A 20,815-nucleotide genomic window follows, 5' to 3' on the forward strand; every position below is an offset into this window, starting at 1 on the left:
ATGCTACAATTTCCAGCTAACATCTCCAAGGAGGACCACAATCCACATAAATAGGACTCGGACTAAAAAAAACATACGTTTAGATATGATTTAGTAGCACATTATCATTTCAATGTCGCGCCTACTAAATAGTTCCGTGTTTCCGGAGGGTCTACATTACAAACGGACCCGTGCTTAAATAAACAGCACGCGCGTTTGGTTTGTCCGGGTTCGGGAGGCTGGTCGCTGACGTGACAGCATGAGATCAACAGAGTCCAGAGAGAGTCGCTCACTGTCGGTCTCTGCTCTCATTGTTTATCAGCGTCAGCATTTTACTATCACACGCTGAAATGCGCGTGCTCTTTCTAGCCTACTTAAGTCCCAAAACAGGGAACTGTACCACTGCTGAAAGAATAAGGTACAGTAATTTGTTTGCTTTGCGAAACAAGGAAGTATTGTGTCCTCCTTTGACTCTCGGTCTCACAAAACAGCTTACCCTGGACGTATTAATCCTGTAAGGCGATCATTTTTTCAGCTGAACCGATTAACGTTAACGTAGCATCTTAAAACCAAGTACGCTAAACATCATTATGTCACATTTGCACAAGATATGCTCTAGTGCACATAATACTACACCCATGTGAAGCTATGTTGTATCGACGGTATGTCTACCTTGTTTTTTAGGACCTGTACCATGGCAATATTGTGGTATACTGGAAAACTGGGCTGTTTTAAGCATGGGAGGACCAGTTTTGTTGTTGTTCTAATAAGTTAGGTAAAATCGAGGTAAAGGACTGAATAACAAACAATAAAAGTAAACAATCAATAGTTTATTTGGTGACAAAATAAGAACACATCAGTTGATGATTAATCCCTTAAAAACATTTCCACAATGTATTTTACAGTAATAATTAATAGGTAATAGAAGTGTGCATGTTCACATGGTGCATAATGCAATATCAAATGTTTATATTGCTGAACATAGTATTTTTTATTGTTAATATTATTAATCGATTATTAATGATGTGAACGTGTGCATGGGGTGTTGGAAACAAAGTCAAAATCTTTCTTGTCTCATTACCTTCATATCTTACATAAAATTGATCTATTTACCATTCAGAATTCAAAAATTTGATAGAAAATGGTATTTTCATCACAGATATCACTGGTGGTCATTTTGAAATTCTAATGTAAAATTTGTGTTCTATATAAAATGTGCAGTTGCATCTTATTGCAATTTTTTTAATTGTGTTCTATTGTTCATATTCTAGTAAAAAGTTCAAATTTGATAGTTTGATATTCAGGTGTGGGGATATTCTTTTCTTTTTATTTATTCACTGTATGTGTTAAATCTATGTTTACTGCATCATATCTAGGCCTGTCACAATAATCAATGTATCGACTTACCGTACAACACATAGACATGAACTCAATCATATTTGGTGAAACAATATATCGCCCATACATAAAAAAAACAATTGTAGCAACATCATCTCAATTAGTGTCGTTATGGTTAAAAAAAACACTATAATATTCCATATAACTTACTTTAGTATATTTAATGTCGGTGTATGAAAATTTATTGTGATTTATTTAGGATATAGGTTTTTCAGACTCAGGGGTGCGTTTCCCAAACAGCAACGTAACTCACGGCTGAACTATCATAGTACAATGCATCATTTGGGAAAAGAACAAAGTAGTGACGAGTGTTTCCCAAAACCCATAATTTCTCTGTCACAGATTCATTGTTTGAACTAAGTTAGTTATAACGTAAGACGCCCATAATGATGCTCTAAACAGGCTGTAGTAACAACTTCTTTAGTGAAGAACCTCATAATTGCTTTGTGGAAAGTATATTGTTATACATGCACACTTATTTAATACAATAAAAATCAATATTAGTTTTGGTAAAAACATGCACTCGTTTTCCATATTAATTGAAATATATGTAAATGGAACATATAGGGCCTGTTTCCTTTACAAATATTATTGAAAACATTACTTCTTATTTTCTGAATTAACATAAAATCACTTACAAAAGCTAATAAGTATTCTAATGTCATATATAAATCACATAAATCAATAAATAATGAGGCTATTAAGAATTGAATGTTTATAATATTTATTAGGACATGAAAAAAAACTACTTTAATAATAATAATCATAATAATATTAATAGTAATAATATTATTAGTAGTAATAATAATAATAATAGTAATAATTAATATTATTATGGTTAATATTAATGATAATAATAATAATGATAAGTAGGATGTTTATATTTGTATATATTTTTTTAAAAGTCTACTTTTACAATTTGACACATGCAAACCACTGCAGAAATGTCCTAGCCAACAGGCCCCTGTCATATACAGTAGGCTACATTTCTTAATAAATAACCTACTATTAATTAAATTCATTAACGTATGCTTTGTTTTTTGTTTTTTTTGTTTTTTTTTTTCCCACAAGCTTTGAACCAATGACTGTAAAAAGTGTTCCCTTTTTTTAGACGTAACATAAATTCCGCTCGGCTGTGTTCGAAATGGCATACATGTTTTCAAGGTGCATTGCAAAGGGAGCGCAATTATAAACTTGATGATCGCGAAAATTGAAGGTAAAAATACTTCGTAAACAAATTACACCTAGGAGTAATGACTTTAATGCTTTAAAAAAAAAATTGTTTCAAGTTTAAATGTTAAAATGTTCTAAAGGAATAGGGCATAGGGGGGATAACTGAGGTGTAGTTGCAAGTGCACAAGTTTGCGATGCAGTTTGCGAATGTTTGTTGGAACGATGGATTTGGGCAACGTCAAATTGATGAGCTATGTTTGTAACGTCGGAACCTGCAACCTTAGTCGGCTAACGATATGTGTCAGAAACGCATCCCTGATCCTATTGCCTACTTATTAAATTGTTAACATGACTATAATTAAATGAAATATTCTTAAGAATAAAATATAATTTGTTCTTTGAAAGACTGCACTTCCATTGTGATGATATTATATTGTCAATCTGGCATTATATAATGAGTGGCATGAAATGGTCTTAAAATTATAATAATATCGTTTATTGCAATCTATTTTGGTGCAATATATCGTGCAACAAAAAATAGATATTATGACAGGTCTAAATGAGAGCCTGGGAATCAGATTCAAATGGAAATGGGATATCTGAATTTATTCCCAGCCTGACTTTGGTTAGTAAAGCTCGTCCTTCTTTGATTTAATTGGCCTGATCTTTAGCATTTTGACAGCTTTTAGACCACTGAGGCAGACCAGCGCAAATAATTCAGTTCCATTTATTTTATCACCATCTTGACAATAAACAAAGCTGCTTTAATATCAAATACTAGCAATTTGTAATTATTGCAGGGGTTATTTTCTCCTGATACAGTACGAAAGTTCCATTGTATCACTGAAACTGCAGTATGACACTGCCAAAGTATTTTAGTCAGGGCGTTGCAACACAGAGCCCATTTATTTCATAAAGTAAGATGCTGATTTAAACAGTTCTCTGTATGTTTGTGTGTGTCTTTGGATTGCAGGAATCACATTGAGGCTGCAGGACATACTTGTGTACTCTGTGATACAAGAGGGTTGAGCTCTGCTTCTGATGTATCATCCCTGATGACGCAAGAGCCGCAGTTCGAGGCTGCGCTGGCCATTCATCTTTTCAAAGGAGGCAGGCTGCTTTTAGGTGACAAGTCCCCCAGTCTCTCAAAATACACATGCACATGCTGGTTTCACTTGATTAGTGAGAACATCTCAGATTTCATACCGAGGAGTGCCACACACACACATTCTGTAGTGTACACACATCTATCTTGTCTCGTTAGTTTTACCATCTTGCTCTATCACAAATATTTTGACCTTGGTGATAGATAGTATATATATATATATATATATATATATATATATATATATATATATATATATATATATACAACACTTCTGTCTGGTTCTCAAATCTGAATGGCTGATAGCCGTACGATAGTCTGCAATATGAACTCCTACAGCCTCTTTACCCTTTGTGTATTACTTCGCCCACATACAATCAGCAAAAAGCAGACACTAGAGATCTAAAGTTTAAAAGATGCACACTCAACTGTTTAACTGTCAGCTTATGATTTGAATCCGGAAGAAAGTAGTTCTTCATAAAAAAGGGTTTTTGAGACTCTCCATGTTTGATTTTGTTTTTATATACACAATTATGCCGTCAAACTGTTGTATAAACGCAATATCACACTCGTAGCAGTGCGATATGTCTGTATATCGTCACTGGTGGGGGCACTAAGGCAAAGCACGCCTCCCACCAGTCCCGATATACAGCCATATCGCACTGCTACTCGTGTGATATTGCTCATATATATATATATATATATATATATATATATATATATATATATATATATATATATATATATATATATGCCAAATTTACATGTAGATTATGGATTACAGTCATTTAGCAACAACAAACGTATTATATAAACTTAATAACTGACTAATTAATATATATGAGCAATATCAAAAGAGTAGCAGTGCGATATGAATGTATATTGGCACTGGTGGGAGGCATTGGCATGAGCCTGCAGGCCGAGTGCCTTAGTGCTTCACCATCGACAATATAAAGCCATATTGCGCTGCTTCTCTTGTGATATTGCATTTATAAAACAGTTTGATGGCATAATCATGCATATAAAAAAAGAAAATTAAACACAGAGAGTCTAAAAATCCTTTTGTATGAGGAACTACTTTCTTCCGCCATTCCTTCACATCTGCTGCTGACATCAGAATAGCAGAAAACGTTGCTACTTCATCAACGTCACTTTAGAGCTAGTGTTTGAATAATTCTTTAGTACAATATCTAAAAAAATAGTTGATCTTGCTCAAATTTTAAGTTTAAAATGCTGAACGGCATCAAATGCCATCAGTCTACAAAGATTTCCAAGTGTTTCTCTGTTGCAATAGGGATATCAAAATAATTGACCCCAAAAAAGCCTAATCAAATACAGCACTAGAACATACAAAAGAGAGAGAATGACTTACCTGTTTTATAATGTTTTGATAATCTGCAGTTTGAAATTACGCTGAGTATTTCTCCTAATAAGGGCTTTTTATGCTGTCTCTGCGCCATCTTGTGGCAGAACATCACCTGTCTTTGTTCTGCTCAGTATGACAGGCTAATGAATGCCGACACGCTGTATCTCTGTAATTATAAATATTTAAAATAGCCACTATCCTTATAAATTAACTGCATAGTTGCAATCTAAACAGCTACATTTTTTTCCTCAAATGTACATTTTGTTTTCCAACAGCTGCAATATTTGTCGAACTGTAGTGAGTTCATTGATCTGCTGTCACTCTATGTGGGCGAAGTAATAAAGAAGGATGAGAAGGCTTGTACGAGTGCTGTTATTACAGAATATTGCACAGCTATCAGCCAATCAGATTTGAGAACCAGACAGAATTGTCACATCTGCTGAAATAAAGGTTTGATTTAACTTGAATCAGGCTAGAAATGCAACAATAATATGTACTTTAAAAAAAATTGATACACTTTACTACTAATATATTTGTTTATTTTTAAACAGTTTCATTTAGTTTTGTCACTCAAAAAACATTGCACGTTTAGTTGTAAATGTTTTGCATTGTTAATTTGTAACATTGCATATATTGATTATCATTGTTTTAAATGATTAGACAATATATTAACTGTAAATAAAAAATAAAAAAAACATTTAATAAAAAAAAGTATAATCTAAAGCAGGGGTGTCAAACTCAATTCCTGGAGGGCCGAAGCCCTACACAGTTTAGTTCCAACCCTCCTCCAAAACACTTACCTGTAGGTTTCAAACAAGCCTGAAGGACTCAATTAGTTTGATCAGGTGTGTTTAATTAGGGTTGGAACTAAACTGTGCAGAGCTGCAGCCCTTTTGGAACTGAGTTTGACACCCGTGACCTAAAGGTAATGGAACACACTGAAGTCCTTTAAATAATGAAACTGATTTAGAACCCCCTAAATTAAAAGTGTGTAGAAAACCTTTCCTTATCCATTAATAGCAAGTAAATGTTATTAATATCAATATTTTTTGAAAATGAAAAATGGTAGTAACAAGTTTTTTTATGTATTGAAAAAGGCAACTCTTTAATATAATATATAAATAATGCCATATGAAGATGGTAATCATTCATGGCATTAAATGAACTCATATATGTGCATATTTATTCAGACCAAAGGCTACTCTCTGAGATATGGCCATTTTTTTTCAGTCATTGCTCAGAGTGTCCACTCTGTGGATGACTACGTCCCCTCGGGCAAGATAAACACACTGTTTCATGCCTCAAAGACTTTCCTCACTCGAAGGATTTAAAAGTTGAACTTCAGATGAGGTGAATAAGTGAAATGAGGGATTTGCTTCTTTGTTGTGAATTTACATTTCCCTGCAGATGTGGGATTGCCGTTCGGAGTGGTGTTCGGAGGGACAGATGTCAACGAGGACGTGAGGGATGAGCACAAGCGAGCTGTGATGGAGGAAGTTCTGCGCAAGGCCAGGTCAAATTTACTGTTTTTTTTCCTGGTGATAGCTGACTCTTTTCCTGCTTCACTGCTCCGGTCAGCTGTAATTAAAGGAACAGTTTGACCGGACGGAAAATTCTGTCATCATTTACAAAACACTTCAAACATGTATGACTTCCTCGGTTCTGCGAAACACTAAAAAAATAGGTTGGTACTAAACATGGTTCTTTTCTTTTTCATGGAATTGAAAATCAGTCCTTACATAATATGTCCAATGCGGCATTTGCCCCCCCACAATGTATAATTAAGTGTTTTTTTTTTGTAAATTTGAAACCATTTTCTCAAAATATGTGACAAAATAAGATTTTAAACCAATGATCATGCCAAGTTGTGGCCAAATCAAGACTCAAAACCACACCATAGTGGACGGAAACATCTCCAAAAGCACATAGGGGTTAATTTAGTAGCTTTAAAGATGATTTCCTCAATATTAAGATTTTTTCTGAACTCTCCAATTCTGTGTATTCAAATAGTTTTAGTTCAGAGACATATCATTCTATTCTAACAAACCATACATCAATTGAAAGCTGATTTAATCTGCTTTGCATACATTTTTGTTCTCATAGTTGGCAACAATAGCCTAATGGTTAAGTGCATTGACACATAGCACTGCATAAATTGAATTGTAAACAAAACAAACACCACACATGATACACAGTGCTGTAGGGAGAGCGGGGCACAAAGTAACAATTTTTGGTTTTGGTCAAATAATGAACAAAGTAATGGGGTTAGAAAAACCACATATTTTTTTTTTAACCCACAACACAAGCCTTTCCTGCAAATGAGCACTTAATTTATTATCACTAGAACTATGGTTTCTGTGCAGTATTGCCCAAAGTGCCAGGAATAAAACTGTTACTATTTACCCCACCTCTGAGGCAATTTGTAACAGTTAGAGGGTTAATTGTAACACATGCTTAAAAAGGCAGATTTCACACAGCTAACTGAATTTCTGTTTATTTTAAGTAGTAGCTATATTGCCTCAATAATTAGCTCATTTTTTAACTTCTAAATATCACAGCATGTTTATATATTTATTTGTTTATTGGATAAACACATTTCAATCTATTGCATTATTATAGATTTATTCATTATTATACAATGCATTTATTTGCATTATTAGCAATACGATATATATATTTTTTCTATTAAAAAAAATTATAGAAAAAGTTTTCAACGCTCAATTTGTTCAAAAAACAAGTTTTCAAAATTCAAAAATTATTTTGTTGGTTTAATCGGTGTCCAACAGTGTGTGGTTTAACAATTGTAACACCCTGATGCAACTAACCCCGCTGTGTCATGTTTTCCTCAAAACTAGCTAGCCATCAATGCAAAAATTGTTTCTCATCCAAGTTTCGCCATACTTTTTCAGTAATTGGCAGGAAGATGTCTGCTGGCTCTTAGGTGAAAACCTTGAAAGCATGCCATGGTTAACCCTGAGCAAATACCTTAAAATTTCTTAAAACATTTAACCCTGCGTTACTTTGTACCCCATGCTCCCCTAGCCACACATAAAGGGTTAGTTTACACAAAACCTATAAGGGTGCTTTCACACCTGTGAATCGATTCAGTTGTTCCGAAACAGAGATTAAAATTGTTACATTGTTGCTCTTTGCTCTTGGAGCGTTCACTTTCACACTGCAAAGTTTCTAATCGGACCAAAAGAGCTAAAACAAGTCACGTGCGAGTAAACTCTCCTTACTTTGGTCAGAGTGTCAGGGTTTTGGGGGTTTGTTTTGCAGCGTCCCGCTCAGCTGTCAGGAGAAGTGTTGGTTTGGTGGTGATTGACAGGAAGCGCGCGCGTGACGTGTCTGAGGAGAGATGCGGTGGGGAGGGGTGAGAAGGGTGCGCGACGATGCCTATTTGAGGACCGGGAGGGAGACGCGAGATTACCGGGAGATCATCACTCGTTTGCGGGCATCCGGAGACTCGCGAAACTTCCCGCCCTACTCATAATTCTCTCTTCATATAGCCGTAAGCCTATTACATATCCATAAAACACTGTGATATAACCGCGCTCGGATCGGATCGCTTTCTCACTGCAATCGAACCGCTCCAGGGTTCGTTTCAATCGAGCCGAGACCACCTCATTCAAGCGATCTCGGAGCGATTACTTTGGCGCGGAACAGAGCGCGATTGCACTGTTCACATATGCCAATCGAACCGCGCTAACTGGGCAAACGAGATACGTTCCGAAACAAAAGTGCAGGTGTGAAAGCACCCTAATTCAGTCATCATTTACTCACCTTTTACTTGTTCAAATCTGGTTTGAGTTGCTTTTCTTTGTTAAACACAAAAGAAGATATTTTGAAGAAAGGTGGAAACCAGTAATTATTGACTTCCATAGTGTATACGACTAAAAATGTAAAAGCTTTTTTCAAAATATCTGCTTTTGTGTTTAACAGTAAAAAAGAAATCCACTTGAGGTTGAGTAAATGTTCATTTTTGGGTGAACTATGCCTTTAAAACTTACTGACCCCAAACTTTTGAACATTGGTCTGCTTTTTTTATTTAGCTTAAGGTCTTTTAACTGAATCTACACCCAAAGCTTGATGTTTTCAGTTTATTAGTCAGGTGATAGAGCTTCATGTGATCTGTTTGATTAGTACAGGCAGGCTCCCATCATTTTGACAGTCCTAAGGGAATAATTGTCACCAGGTAGCAAAAGAACGATGAGAGCCCTTTCACTTCAAAGACATCAGTAAGAGAAACCCCCTGCTGCTGCTGTTCCTGACTAACCTTCACATCTCCTGAAAGAGAAGCAGACCAGGGATGCATGATGAAGAGGAGATGCAGGGAAGCTCATGGGGTCTAGCTGCCATCATTTGAAGACATTACACAACACTCCATGTCTGCTTTTTTCCCTCTGTTCAAAATTATTGTTAGCTCAACCCACAAAAATCAAAGGGGACCTTATGTCTTATGCATGTGTTTGTGCTTGTGTTTGTTTAGAGTTTGAATAAAGAGAGCTCCAGGATGAGGCTTGATAGAAAGACAGGCGTAGTCCAAACTTTCTCCTTGGGGAAAAAATAAAACATACAGTACAGGGAGTTTCAAAAGTTTAAGGCCATGTCTTGGAAATAAAATGTGGTAAATGGGAAATAAATACATAATTTTGAGGATTTTATTTAATGACTGAATAAAAAAAAGATTGTTGTATTTCATCGTATGTTTTATTTCAGTTAACCTTCATTTCAGGTAACAATAATTAAGGGGCTAATAATTTTAGTTTTTAAATTAATTTTAATGACCTTAAAATAGTAAAAAAAAAAAAAACTGCTTTTATTCTATCCAAAAAAAAAAAAAAAGACTTTCTCTATAAGAAAAAAAAATATTATCAGACATGCTGTGAAAATTTTCTTGCTCATTTGAATATCATTTGGGAATTAATTAAAAAAGTTTTCCTCTTGTTAGCGTGGGTTTTCTCTGGGGGCTCCGGTTTCCCCCACAGTCCAAAGACATGTGGTATAGGTAAATTGGTTATGCTGAATTGTCCGTAGTGTATGTGTGTAAATGAGTGTGTATGGATCTTTCCCAGTAATGGGTTGCCGCTGGAAAGGAATCCGCTGCGTAAAACATATTTTGGATAAGTTGGCGGTTCATTCTGCTGTGACGACCCCAAAACCAATAAAGGGACTAAGCCGAAAAGAAAATGAATGATTGAGTGAATGGATATAAAGAAAGTAACAGAAAAATAGCAGAGGTAGATTCGGGAGCAGGTCAAAATAAGACCAACAACATAAATAAGTCCTAGTGACGATATCTACAAAACTTCATTGCTGTTTCAAATGCCGGTAGCTGATCTAGTCTTGTCCTCTTTATTGTCAGTTACAAACTTTGACAGGTGATCAGTTTGAGACTGATATTTAATCATATTTAATAATATTTCAGTCTACAGACTGGTCAAAAACCCAACTTCGGTTTAATGGCAACCAAAACGGATAGCTATTTTTATGAGATATTATGTTTTAACATTGTGTATTAAAGAGTACAATTGCAAAAAATCAAGAGATAATAGTATATTCCAACTCATTATCTGCATTCAATGGCTTTTCTAGTGATTAAATAAAGGATCATTTTCAAGACAGGGCTTTCTGTATGAAATTTGTACAAAAATCAAAGAGAAACACAAGTGTACATTCTTCATGAATATCTACTCGTGTTTAGTAGAGGTGAATGAGTTGGCAGAAAAGCTGACTTAATCTTGCTCAGAGAAATACTGTTGCTGTTAATCATTGTTTACTTCACTAAGCCAGTTTTATAGTTAATTGACTGTTTCAATAGGCCTATTATTAGAAGCTTTGCAAAGAATTGTCACGCTCGCTTGTAAAAGTATTTTGTAGTATTTTCAAAATACAGAATTTTATTTTAATACATTTCTGGCTGCTGTGTTTTGTAGTTTCTTTTTTTTTTTTTTGATACACATAGAATTGAAGTATTTGTTTTTTTGTTTTATAATACATACAGTATCAATGTATTATTTGCCCGTCCCTGCATATTAATTTATTAAATATTTATTTGTTTGAAGATATATTTATTTATTTATTTATTTATTACCATACATGCCTATATAAATCATGTTAACTACATGATTTTAGTATTTAAGACAGCTTTATTTTCCTCTTCCTAAGTTTAATCCCTAGGGGTCGAAGTTTTGACAAGTTTTCACCTCATAAACCTGAAATAAACTTAAATTACACTTTCAGTTTTGATTGTACAGATAAGATCAATACATCAATTGAATCTGTTAGGTGTCTAGTTTTTAATGTGTACACTCACAATGACAACAAATGTGTGTGCTTAGGATAATAAACAGTGTAGCCAATCTGTATTTTCTCTCTCCGTGAACTGTTTTTAGAAATGCGTCAGTAAAATGCGCAGAAACCATGCAAAAACAAATACACAGACATGAGACACATATCTATAGAAAGCTTGAAGTGTCTACTTTTAAAAGCAGCAAGTGCATGTTGAAAACAAATATTGTTTGATAAAGTAGTCAGTATGAAACCAACACCATGTCTAGTTTCTCAGTCTGAGGGTTACTCTGGGATTTTATGTGTTTGGATTTTGTTTTGCTTTGCTTTTGCTTTGCGTTGTTTTTCTGTGCTTTTAGTTTTGTTCTGTTTGATTATTACTATTATTATTATTATTATGGTTATTTGTAGTAGTAGTAATAATAATAAAAATAATACTAATTTATTTATTTATTTATTTGTTTGTTTATATATTTATGCCATGGCTTGATTTGGGATTGCAGCTAAATAAAAGCAGTTGAATGCATTCACTGGGGTGTATCTTGCTATCACATTCCTGTGCGGAATTATGACATTTCATGTTTCTTTCCATGTTAATCTTGTCAGCTCACTTTCTTCATCTATCTGTCTCATGCAGGTTTGCTGTGGCATTCACTGATGCACTGAAAGAACAGGCTGAGATGCTCCTGGTAAGACATGTTGTGTTTACCACTGCCATTTCTATCAAATTGTGTTGTTATCATGCCAAAAAGAAGTCATAGCAGGTGTTTCATACACTTACTCCACATAAACTACATTGAGAAAAGTGAGGTATTTGAGATCAATGTAAAGTGTTTACTTTTAGTGATATGTAATTTGTTTTTTTCTATCACATTTTATGGATTATAAGTAAAAAATTTTAATCGCCTTAAATGTTCTGGGACTTATATTTCAGAACAACTAATATATTGCAATAAATATAAAGCAAAGATTTAAAAACTTTTGCTACACACACAATTGACAGCATGTGAGTATTTATAAAGTCACAAGCAAGTAGTTTAAAGTGCCCTATTTTACATTATTTATGCATTGATTTACTTGGTAAAACTTTAAAATAATGGCACTTTAGTTAAAGGTGCAGTAGGTCATTGTCTTCAGAAACATTTGTTGTTGTGCTCTTTGAAAGTCTATTCACATTCCAATGGTAATGATTAAAGTAAATGATCTGAATGTATTTATATGTATTTTTATATTTTGGGTAAGGCATAAAACTAAAAAATGTTCATCGAATTAAATAGAGTCGGGCCAACATGTCTCATAATTCCAAAAAGTAGCCCAGCCTGTCTGTCAGCAAGTGCAGATTTGAACAACTGCGCAGCCATATATCCGCCGACCACTGTTTTTGCTTAGATGTGCTGCGTGTTCAAGAGAGAGAGAGAGAGAGAGAGAGAGAGAGAGAGAGAGAGAGAGAGAGAGAGAGCACGTGATCGGCAAAAACATGCTAAACCAAAACTTTTTAAAAACCTCAGTCGATATCGGAGTTACCTTTGCACACTGGAGAAAGGCTGAAGGATTTCTCTTAGACAGGTAATGTTTTGTTTTAAAACTATTTTAGCTTCACGCAAAGCTAATGTAACTTTAGATGTTGTTGTTACAAATGGGTTATATCTTCACAAAAGTGTTGTTCAGCCACTAAAATCTTCCGGTGAAATATTAATGAGACAATTTTCAGTTTCATAAGGTACTTTTACAGCATCGATAATGTAGATTTTAGTTAGTTTAACAACAAAACACAAGTAAATAGTGCTGTTCTGTCTAGTCTCTCCCTATATTGTTTACCATGCAACTCTAAATATTCACTCTGAAATAGCATGTCAGTTTGGCTTAGTAATGAGTGTAATTCCTGCACGCAGCCGGACAAGCACTAGTTGCTTTTAACACATGAGAGAGGGTTTTGCTGTCATCTTTAAGGTGCGGGTGCTCCTGTTTCAGGAGGCGTGGCTCTGAATGGCAGGGGAGGGACTGTGATTCAGAGATTTATGCTAAGCTGTTAGCATTGTAAAAGATCACCTACTGCACCTTGAATATATGTACTTACATAAACAAACAATTAACAATACATGTATTACAGTATTTATACATATTTGTTAATATCAGTAAATGAAAAAAGGTGTATATTTAGTTCACATTAGCTGAGTGTATTAACTAACAGTGGCAATAAACACCCATTAAGATTTTAATAATACATTAGTGCTGAACTATGCATAATAAATGATGTGGAAGATTGTCATAGTTCATGTTAGTATATAAATTTGCTAACATTAACTAATGGAGCATTATTTTAAAATGTTACCATTTATTCATTTATTAGTAATGCAGTTTTAACACAGTACACCTTATTTTTTTTTTCTGGATGTACTCTACCATGCAATGTTTTGGAGTCACAATATATTATTGTAGTTTCCTCAGTTTCTTTAATATTTATGAACATACAGATATAGCCTCAGATACACAACAAAAAGCTGTGGAAAAGAATAAGGGAAGGGAAAAATATAAATGTATAGGAGTCTGGTCATGTCAGGCAGGAGACTGGGTATGTAGAATGCAATAAAAAGTCAAGAGTGGTCATTAGCATATTGGCAAATAGGTCTCCATATATGCCTAAATTCATTTGACTTCTGATGTGCATCGTAAGTATGTTTCATAGTGTCAAGTGGAAGTATATTTGAGACATCCACATTCTGAAAGAAGGTAACTGAGGAGATAAAAGATAAAAACAGATTGTTGTCATGAGAATTAATCCACAGAGAAACAAAATTATTCTTCTAAAAAGTTGTGTATTTTGGTCTAAAAAGGAACATTTCATATCAATAATATACAGTGCAGTACACAATGGAACAAAACAATGTTCCTCCAGGACCAAGGTGCTACATCAAACAACATAAATTGACAACATAACACAGGACTACACACTACTGTAAATTTTTTTTTCCAAGTGGGATATTCGAAACAATCCTAAGCATTTAGTCCTGTAAAAGTCTAAAATTTCATTTATTATGGTCTTAAAAATGTCTTAAAGTTTTACATTTAACTTGGTGAAACATGCAGAAACCCTGAACAAAGAAATTAAGACATTTAGAACGATTAGAAGTGACTGCATACATTATGATGTCACAAATATATTATGCCCAAATCTATAGCTAAAAGTGCCCTAACTGTGCTTAAAATATAAGCCCATTCAAGCAGTGCTGATGTAATACAAATGAGTGTGTTGATTTAATGTGGCTGAAAGGAGTTTAAAATCAGCTACTGCTTGATGATGCTATAAATGTATTTCTGAAGGATTTAACGGATACAAATGCAATATCCTGCCTCGCATCCTATGATAGAGCAGCGTCAAAATTGCTATTTCCATGTTTTATCCCCAAATAAGCATGCACGTTTGACACGTGTGGAAAATGAAGGCAAACCGGATCCGTCTGTGTCGCACAGACACACACACACCAGGGGTCTCCCTCTCCCAACACTGATAACATCCAGCTAATTTCCCCTCTGCCTGTTTGAAATGATCCACTTTATCTCAAGCAGCCATTTACATATTATTTTTTCATTACCTTCCTGGTGCTGTTTTGTTTTCCCCTCCACTGGTATTGATTTAGATGAATCATTGATTCTCCATGCTGCACACAGATTTTTCCAACAGTTTTTTTTTTTGTATGTTTTTTTTACGCCAAGGATATGGTTTGGATGTGAACTTTGAATGTCAATAACTCTATATTATCATAAAAAGAGTAGTATTGTCAAGTAATTCATTTTGATTGATTGCATCCAAAACTAAAGCTTCCATTTACAGAATGTGCATAATGTGTGTATTAACTGTGTATAATAATGTATATATTAAAAAAAGTAAAATAAAAAAATACAACACCTATATACACTCAACGGGCACTTTATTAGATACACCTTACCTTACTAGTACCGGGTAGGACCCACCTTCAGAACTGCCTTAATCCTTCATGGCATACATTCAACAATGTACTGGAAGTTTTCCTCAGAGGTTGTGGTCCATATTGATGTGATAGCATCACGCAGTTACTGCTGATTTGGCAGCTGCACATCCATGATGCAAATCTTCCGTTCAACCACATCCCGAAGGTGCTCTATTGGATTGGGATCTGGTGACTGTGAGGCCATTTGAGTACAGTGAACTCATTGTTCAAAAAAACAGTCCGACATGATTCACGCTTCATGACATGGTGCGTTCTCATGCTGGAAGTAGCCCGTGGTCATAAAGGGATGGACATGGTCAGCAATAATACTCAGGTAGGCTGTGGCATTGACACAATGCTCAATTGGTACTAATAGGCCCAAAGTGTGCCAAGAAAATATCCCCACACCATTACACCCCCACCACCAGCCTGAACTGTTGATACAAAGCAGGATTGATCCATGCTTTTATGCTGTTGATGCCAAATTCTGACCCTACCATCTGAATGTCACAACAGAAATTGAGACTCATCAGACCAGGCAATGTTTTTCCAATGTTCTATTGTCCAATTTTGTTGAGCCTAGACGAATTGTAGCCTCAGACCACTATATACTCAGAGCAGCTCGTCTGGCACCAACAACCATGCCACGTTAAAAGTCACCTTAAATCACCTTTCTTCCCCATTCTAATGCTCTGTTTGAACTGCTGCAGATCGTCTTGACCATGTCTAAATGCCTAAGGCTGTGGTCACACTAGAGTAATTCGTTTGGCGCTGAGAAAAGTGGCGGGATTAAACAAGATGATTAGACATTAAAAAAGCGAGTGATTGGTCCATATTTTCACTTTCTGTCCAGAGAGGTCATGTTTTGATCATCAATTGGTCTCACACAGTCAAGTGATGCGATTTCAAAGGTCAGAGTTCACCAAGCTTGAACTTTCCAACGCAGCGAAACTTGTCACATGAGCTTGCGTTTCCGGTCTGACGCATTCGCGTGCATATGAATGGAAGTTCATGGGAAGAAAAGTCCAGTGTAACAGCAGCTTAAATGCATTGAGTTGCTGCTATGTGATTGGCTGATCAGAAATTTGCGTTAACGATCAGCTGGACAGGTGTACGTAAAAAGTGGCTGGTGAGTGTATTGTATAAGCTTTTAATTTGTATGCTAGTAATCACGAAACTTTAATTTTTATGGTTGATATTTAGTTTTATTTTCATCTGCAGGGCTTTCAGGGCCACAGATCCTTGTAAAGGTATAAGGAAATGTTAAATTAAATGTTGAATGAAAAAAAATCAGTAGCATTTTCCATAAAATATTATTAACATTAACAAATTAGCATTAACAACTAATAACAGAACCAACATTTACAACATTTATTAACTTTTATTAATCCTGGTTAAAGTATGTAGCTTAAAATGCAATAGCTAATAATAACATGGTACAACTATTGAACTTAAAATATGGATTAATTTGATTTTTCAACCATTGTTTTTCAGGTTTGCGAGAGCAAGAAGATCCATGTTCAGCCTCAAGGTATAGTTTTTTTATTTATTGACTAATTAGTCTATGATGGATTGTAAATTTGTTGGTACATTTCACACATTTTCCATTCATTCTCCTTAAACTGGATTAAGATACAACAAATGTATAATTTACAGTACACGAAATCTGTTATTAATGTAAAATAATGTTTAAATGGGGAACATTTGATACTGCATTAAGTGTTACTATTGTTTAAAGTGTTGTTAAACCTTTAAAACCACTAACAGAGTTAACAATAACAGAGTTGATATGTTCCACCATTCTGTGCTTTAGTTCTTTTAAATTTGTTTATTGATTTATTTATTTTGACAGGATTGACCAGAACACAGGAACAGGCATACAATCATTTTTAATTTAACTGAACTTACACATAATTCAGAAAAAAAGATGCTCATGTTTATTTAATTAAATAAGCTCTAAAAAAGATGAAATTTAGATTTAAATATTTTTATGATACTTGATGTATGATTCAGAGAGAGTCAAAGTGATATAGCTGGAGTCTTTAGATTAATATTTACTAGAAAAAATGTCCCTAAATACACATATAAGCATTATTTTGTTATATAACCTGGTATAATGTCTAAGTATTCAAATAAACTTTTATTGTATTGTATTTTATTTTTCAGTGCCTCTGAATATTTAGCAAATTTGATACATCACATCATTTTGACATTTGCATATTCTTATAGGGATTGAGACCAGAGTGGCATCGAATTTCAGCTGGAGTGACTTTTTACACAACACAGGTACAACACCTTCACCAGTCCTCTCCATTTAATGTCCACATAATCAAAGTTTTTTTTTTTCATCTTAAAATTTAAATTTAGGCATTTTTACTCATCCTCATGCTATTCTAAACACATCAGAAGTTAGTTCATCTTTGAAATACAACTAAAGTTATTTTTAATTTTTAAATGAGGAATTAAATGGCTTGTTCCTAGTCCTCTGAATGGTTGTGATTTCTTTATAAAAACAACGGATTTAATTGAGTTCGTTATTTTCATTTAACATTGGTCAGCAAACAATTCTTTACAGGAGTTAAGTCTAAGTTTCATTCTTACTTGTCATGTGGCTGGGGGTCAGTGTTTTTCTGTTGACAGAAGCCAACGTTACGTCTGTTCATATTATGGAGCAATAGTGTCTTCTCAAAAGACTTGGATTAAACTGGAAGATTTATATGGATTTATTTTTTTAATTACATTTTAAAGCGAAATCTCTCTGAGTTCATAAAAAACATTTTCATTGGTACCTTGAAGATTAAAGAAAGTCTTGTGTGTTTGGAACAACATGAGGGTGGATAAATAATCACATTGGGGTGCATTAACTTTAAATATACAACAGAAAAATAGGTATTACATAGCATTGAACATTCAGACTTCTTTTGATAAATTTGGCATATGCATTCATCATCATTCCTGTCAAACACTCAGGAGCAGACGTCATGCTATTAAATATACATGTGGTCTTCAGCCTTCAACACTCTTGAACTTAGACAGACTCAAGAGCACTAAACCTTGATTAGAGACGACCTGAGCCAGAGTGAAGAGGCTTTACGTCTATAACACCGGGGGTAAAAGAGGGAAAAGATTGAAAGAGCAAAGATGTGTTGGTAATTTTAATATGATTTTCATCATTTCATATCGCTTTTTATGGTGATAACAGTGAGGTGCGATCATTCACGGGTAGTCTAGTGCAGGTTTATTGGTAAAAAGATTGTATTTTTAGAGTGATTACTTAATGAAATGTGAGGACATCTAACGCTTAATTTTAATAATAATAAGCCTTGATTGTAAATATGAAGGGACAATCTGAGAATGCTATGGTAATTGTAGTTATAGAATTTTGGTAATTCCAGTGTTAGTAATGTCCAGGTAGTAAGCCACTAATAATAGTAAGTATTGTTACTTACACCATATTGTTAGTGTTTTTGTTTTTGATTCTTTTTTTGTGTGTGTTTTACATAAACTTCATAAATGACCTTTCAGCTCAAAGAAATATATTGTGAATTTTTAGAAACATGCTATTTTGTCCTAATTGGCAAATTATTATTATTTTTAGTAGTAGTAATAATAATACTACTGTACATGTTGTACAGTATAGAAACGTAATAGTAATAATAGAAATTATATTACAATGAAACAATAGTTTTATATTTTGATAATTGTGTTAAACTTTTTGTTTTTTTTTCTTAATTTCTGTTTAACGGAGAGAAGATTTTTTTTAACACTTTTTAAAACATATGAGATTTAATAACTCCTTTCTAATAACTGATTTATTTTATCTTTGCCATGATGACAGTAAATAATATTTTACTAGATACATTTAAAGACTTAACTAGGGTAACTAGGTTAACTAGGCAGGTTAGGGTAATTGGGCTAGATATTGTATAACAATGGTTTGTTCTGTAGACTATCAAAAAAAATAAATAAATAATATCTTAAAGGGGCTAATAATATTGTCCCCAAAATGTTTTTAAAAAAATTAAAAACTGCTTTTATTCTAGCCAAAATAAAACAAATAAGTCTTCCTACAGAAGAAAAAAAATATTATCAGACAGACTAGGAAAATTTCCTTGCTCTGTCAAACATAATTTAGGAAATATTTGAAAAATAATAAAAAAATTCAAAGAGGGGCTAAAAATTCTGACTTCAACTGTATGTGATTTTTTTTTTTTTAAGCTACTTTGATGGATGGCTTATTTTAAATAAATATTTTGTTATTATAATTGTCTATTCTGCCATTTAGGGCATTAATATAATGTATATTTGCTAAAATTGATAATACAAATATCTTACGAAACCTTGGAAACAAAACAATTAGTTACAGGTGACATAAACAAGGGTTCTCTTGGGGAATCATTCAGGTGTTGCAGTGGAGAACAACAGCAAGGAAAACATACTCAAAAACAAGTCTGGTCTTGAACATATTGACGCGACACAGGCTCATTGGGAAAATGTGCCCTGTTTTACATTTTTGAGAACCAAGAAATATATCCTCGTGAGTACATATGGCTGTGTTTTCTGTGTAAAACAAACGATATGGGGCTGTACCGCTGACTGCTTACCTCATATGGACAGCTTTTCCAGCATGACTCAGTAGCTCACTGTGAATGGCTCCAGACTTGGGAGGCAGAGTGGACCGGGGTTCAAGTCCGAGTATGGCTCCAGTAACACGAAACATGAGGTCATGGTAAAAGCATGCAGCCGCGATGGCTTTTCTCTTCTAGTTTGCTTTTGAAAACACTATCAGATTGTTTTAGGGAAATCTGTGTGTGGGCCAGTCAAAAAATAATTTATAAGCTAAAAAATTTTATGCACTACGACAATTTTCTTACACGGAGGCACACAAGGACCTAATATTCGCAGAAACGTACACATCGGTCTCTGGTTGATTTACGAGAAATGGCCCATATAAGAAAACATACCACAGGTATGCATTTAAGATTGTCCAAAAATTTACATAGCTCCCTCTAGTGGATCTGCAAAAACAAAAATTGCAAGACAACGTAGTACAGGGTACACATTTGTTGGTTTTCAAAAATGTAGCCTTGGGAACATATTGGTAACACTTTATTTTGATGGTCCATTTGAGGATTAGTAGACTGTCTGCTTAACATCTGTCGATTCTGCCTATAAACAGACATTTAACTGACTAGAAACTTTACAAGTACTGTACATGTCACAGGGTTTATACAGTCTGGGAAAACCTGGAAAAGTCATGGAATTTTGACATGGCATTTTCCAGGCCTGGAAAAGTTTTGGAAAAAAAAGAAAGACCCACATGATTTTGGAAAAAGTCATGGAAATTACATTCACAATAGTCATTTAACAGATGTTTTTGTCCAAAGAGCGTCTAAAGCTGCAGTCACACCAGAGCTTGTGCTTGCGAAATTCTGTTGTACGGCGCTGCGAAAAGGGTGGTATTAAACTATATGATTGGACATCAATTAAAGTAAGCGATTGCTCTATATTTTTAATTTCTTATTTTAAATTATC

At 34.3% G+C, this 20,815-nt stretch overlaps 1 protein-coding gene across 2 annotated transcripts in view; it reads left to right on the forward strand.

The window, feature by feature from the left end:
• The first annotated feature begins 207 nt into the window (after positions 1-207).
• The window catches only part of glt1d1 (glycosyltransferase 1 domain containing 1), an 87,721-nt gene continuing 67,113 nt past the window's right edge, over positions 208-20,815 (forward strand). For both annotated transcript variants that reach the window (XR_015498240.1, XM_087265103.1), the window contains exons 1-6: positions 208-397; positions 3,524-3,675; positions 6,429-6,534; positions 11,950-12,001; positions 16,775-16,811; positions 17,510-17,566. Coding sequence is in view for 1 of the 2 variants with exons in the window: in XM_087265103.1 (XP_087121229.1) it covers positions 330-397; positions 3,524-3,675; positions 6,429-6,534; positions 11,950-12,001; positions 16,775-16,811; positions 17,510-17,566 (472 nt within the window). In the remaining variant the exon portion in view is untranslated. The remainder of the gene's footprint in view (positions 398-3,523; positions 3,676-6,428; positions 6,535-11,949; positions 12,002-16,774; positions 16,812-17,509; positions 17,567-20,815) is intronic.

Source organism: Danio rerio, chromosome 8 (assembly GCF_052040795.2).
Source record: "Danio rerio strain M-AB ecotype USA chromosome 8, GRCz13ab, whole genome shotgun sequence".
In the NCBI taxonomy this organism is placed as follows: domain Eukaryota; kingdom Metazoa; phylum Chordata; class Actinopteri; order Cypriniformes; family Danionidae; genus Danio; species Danio rerio.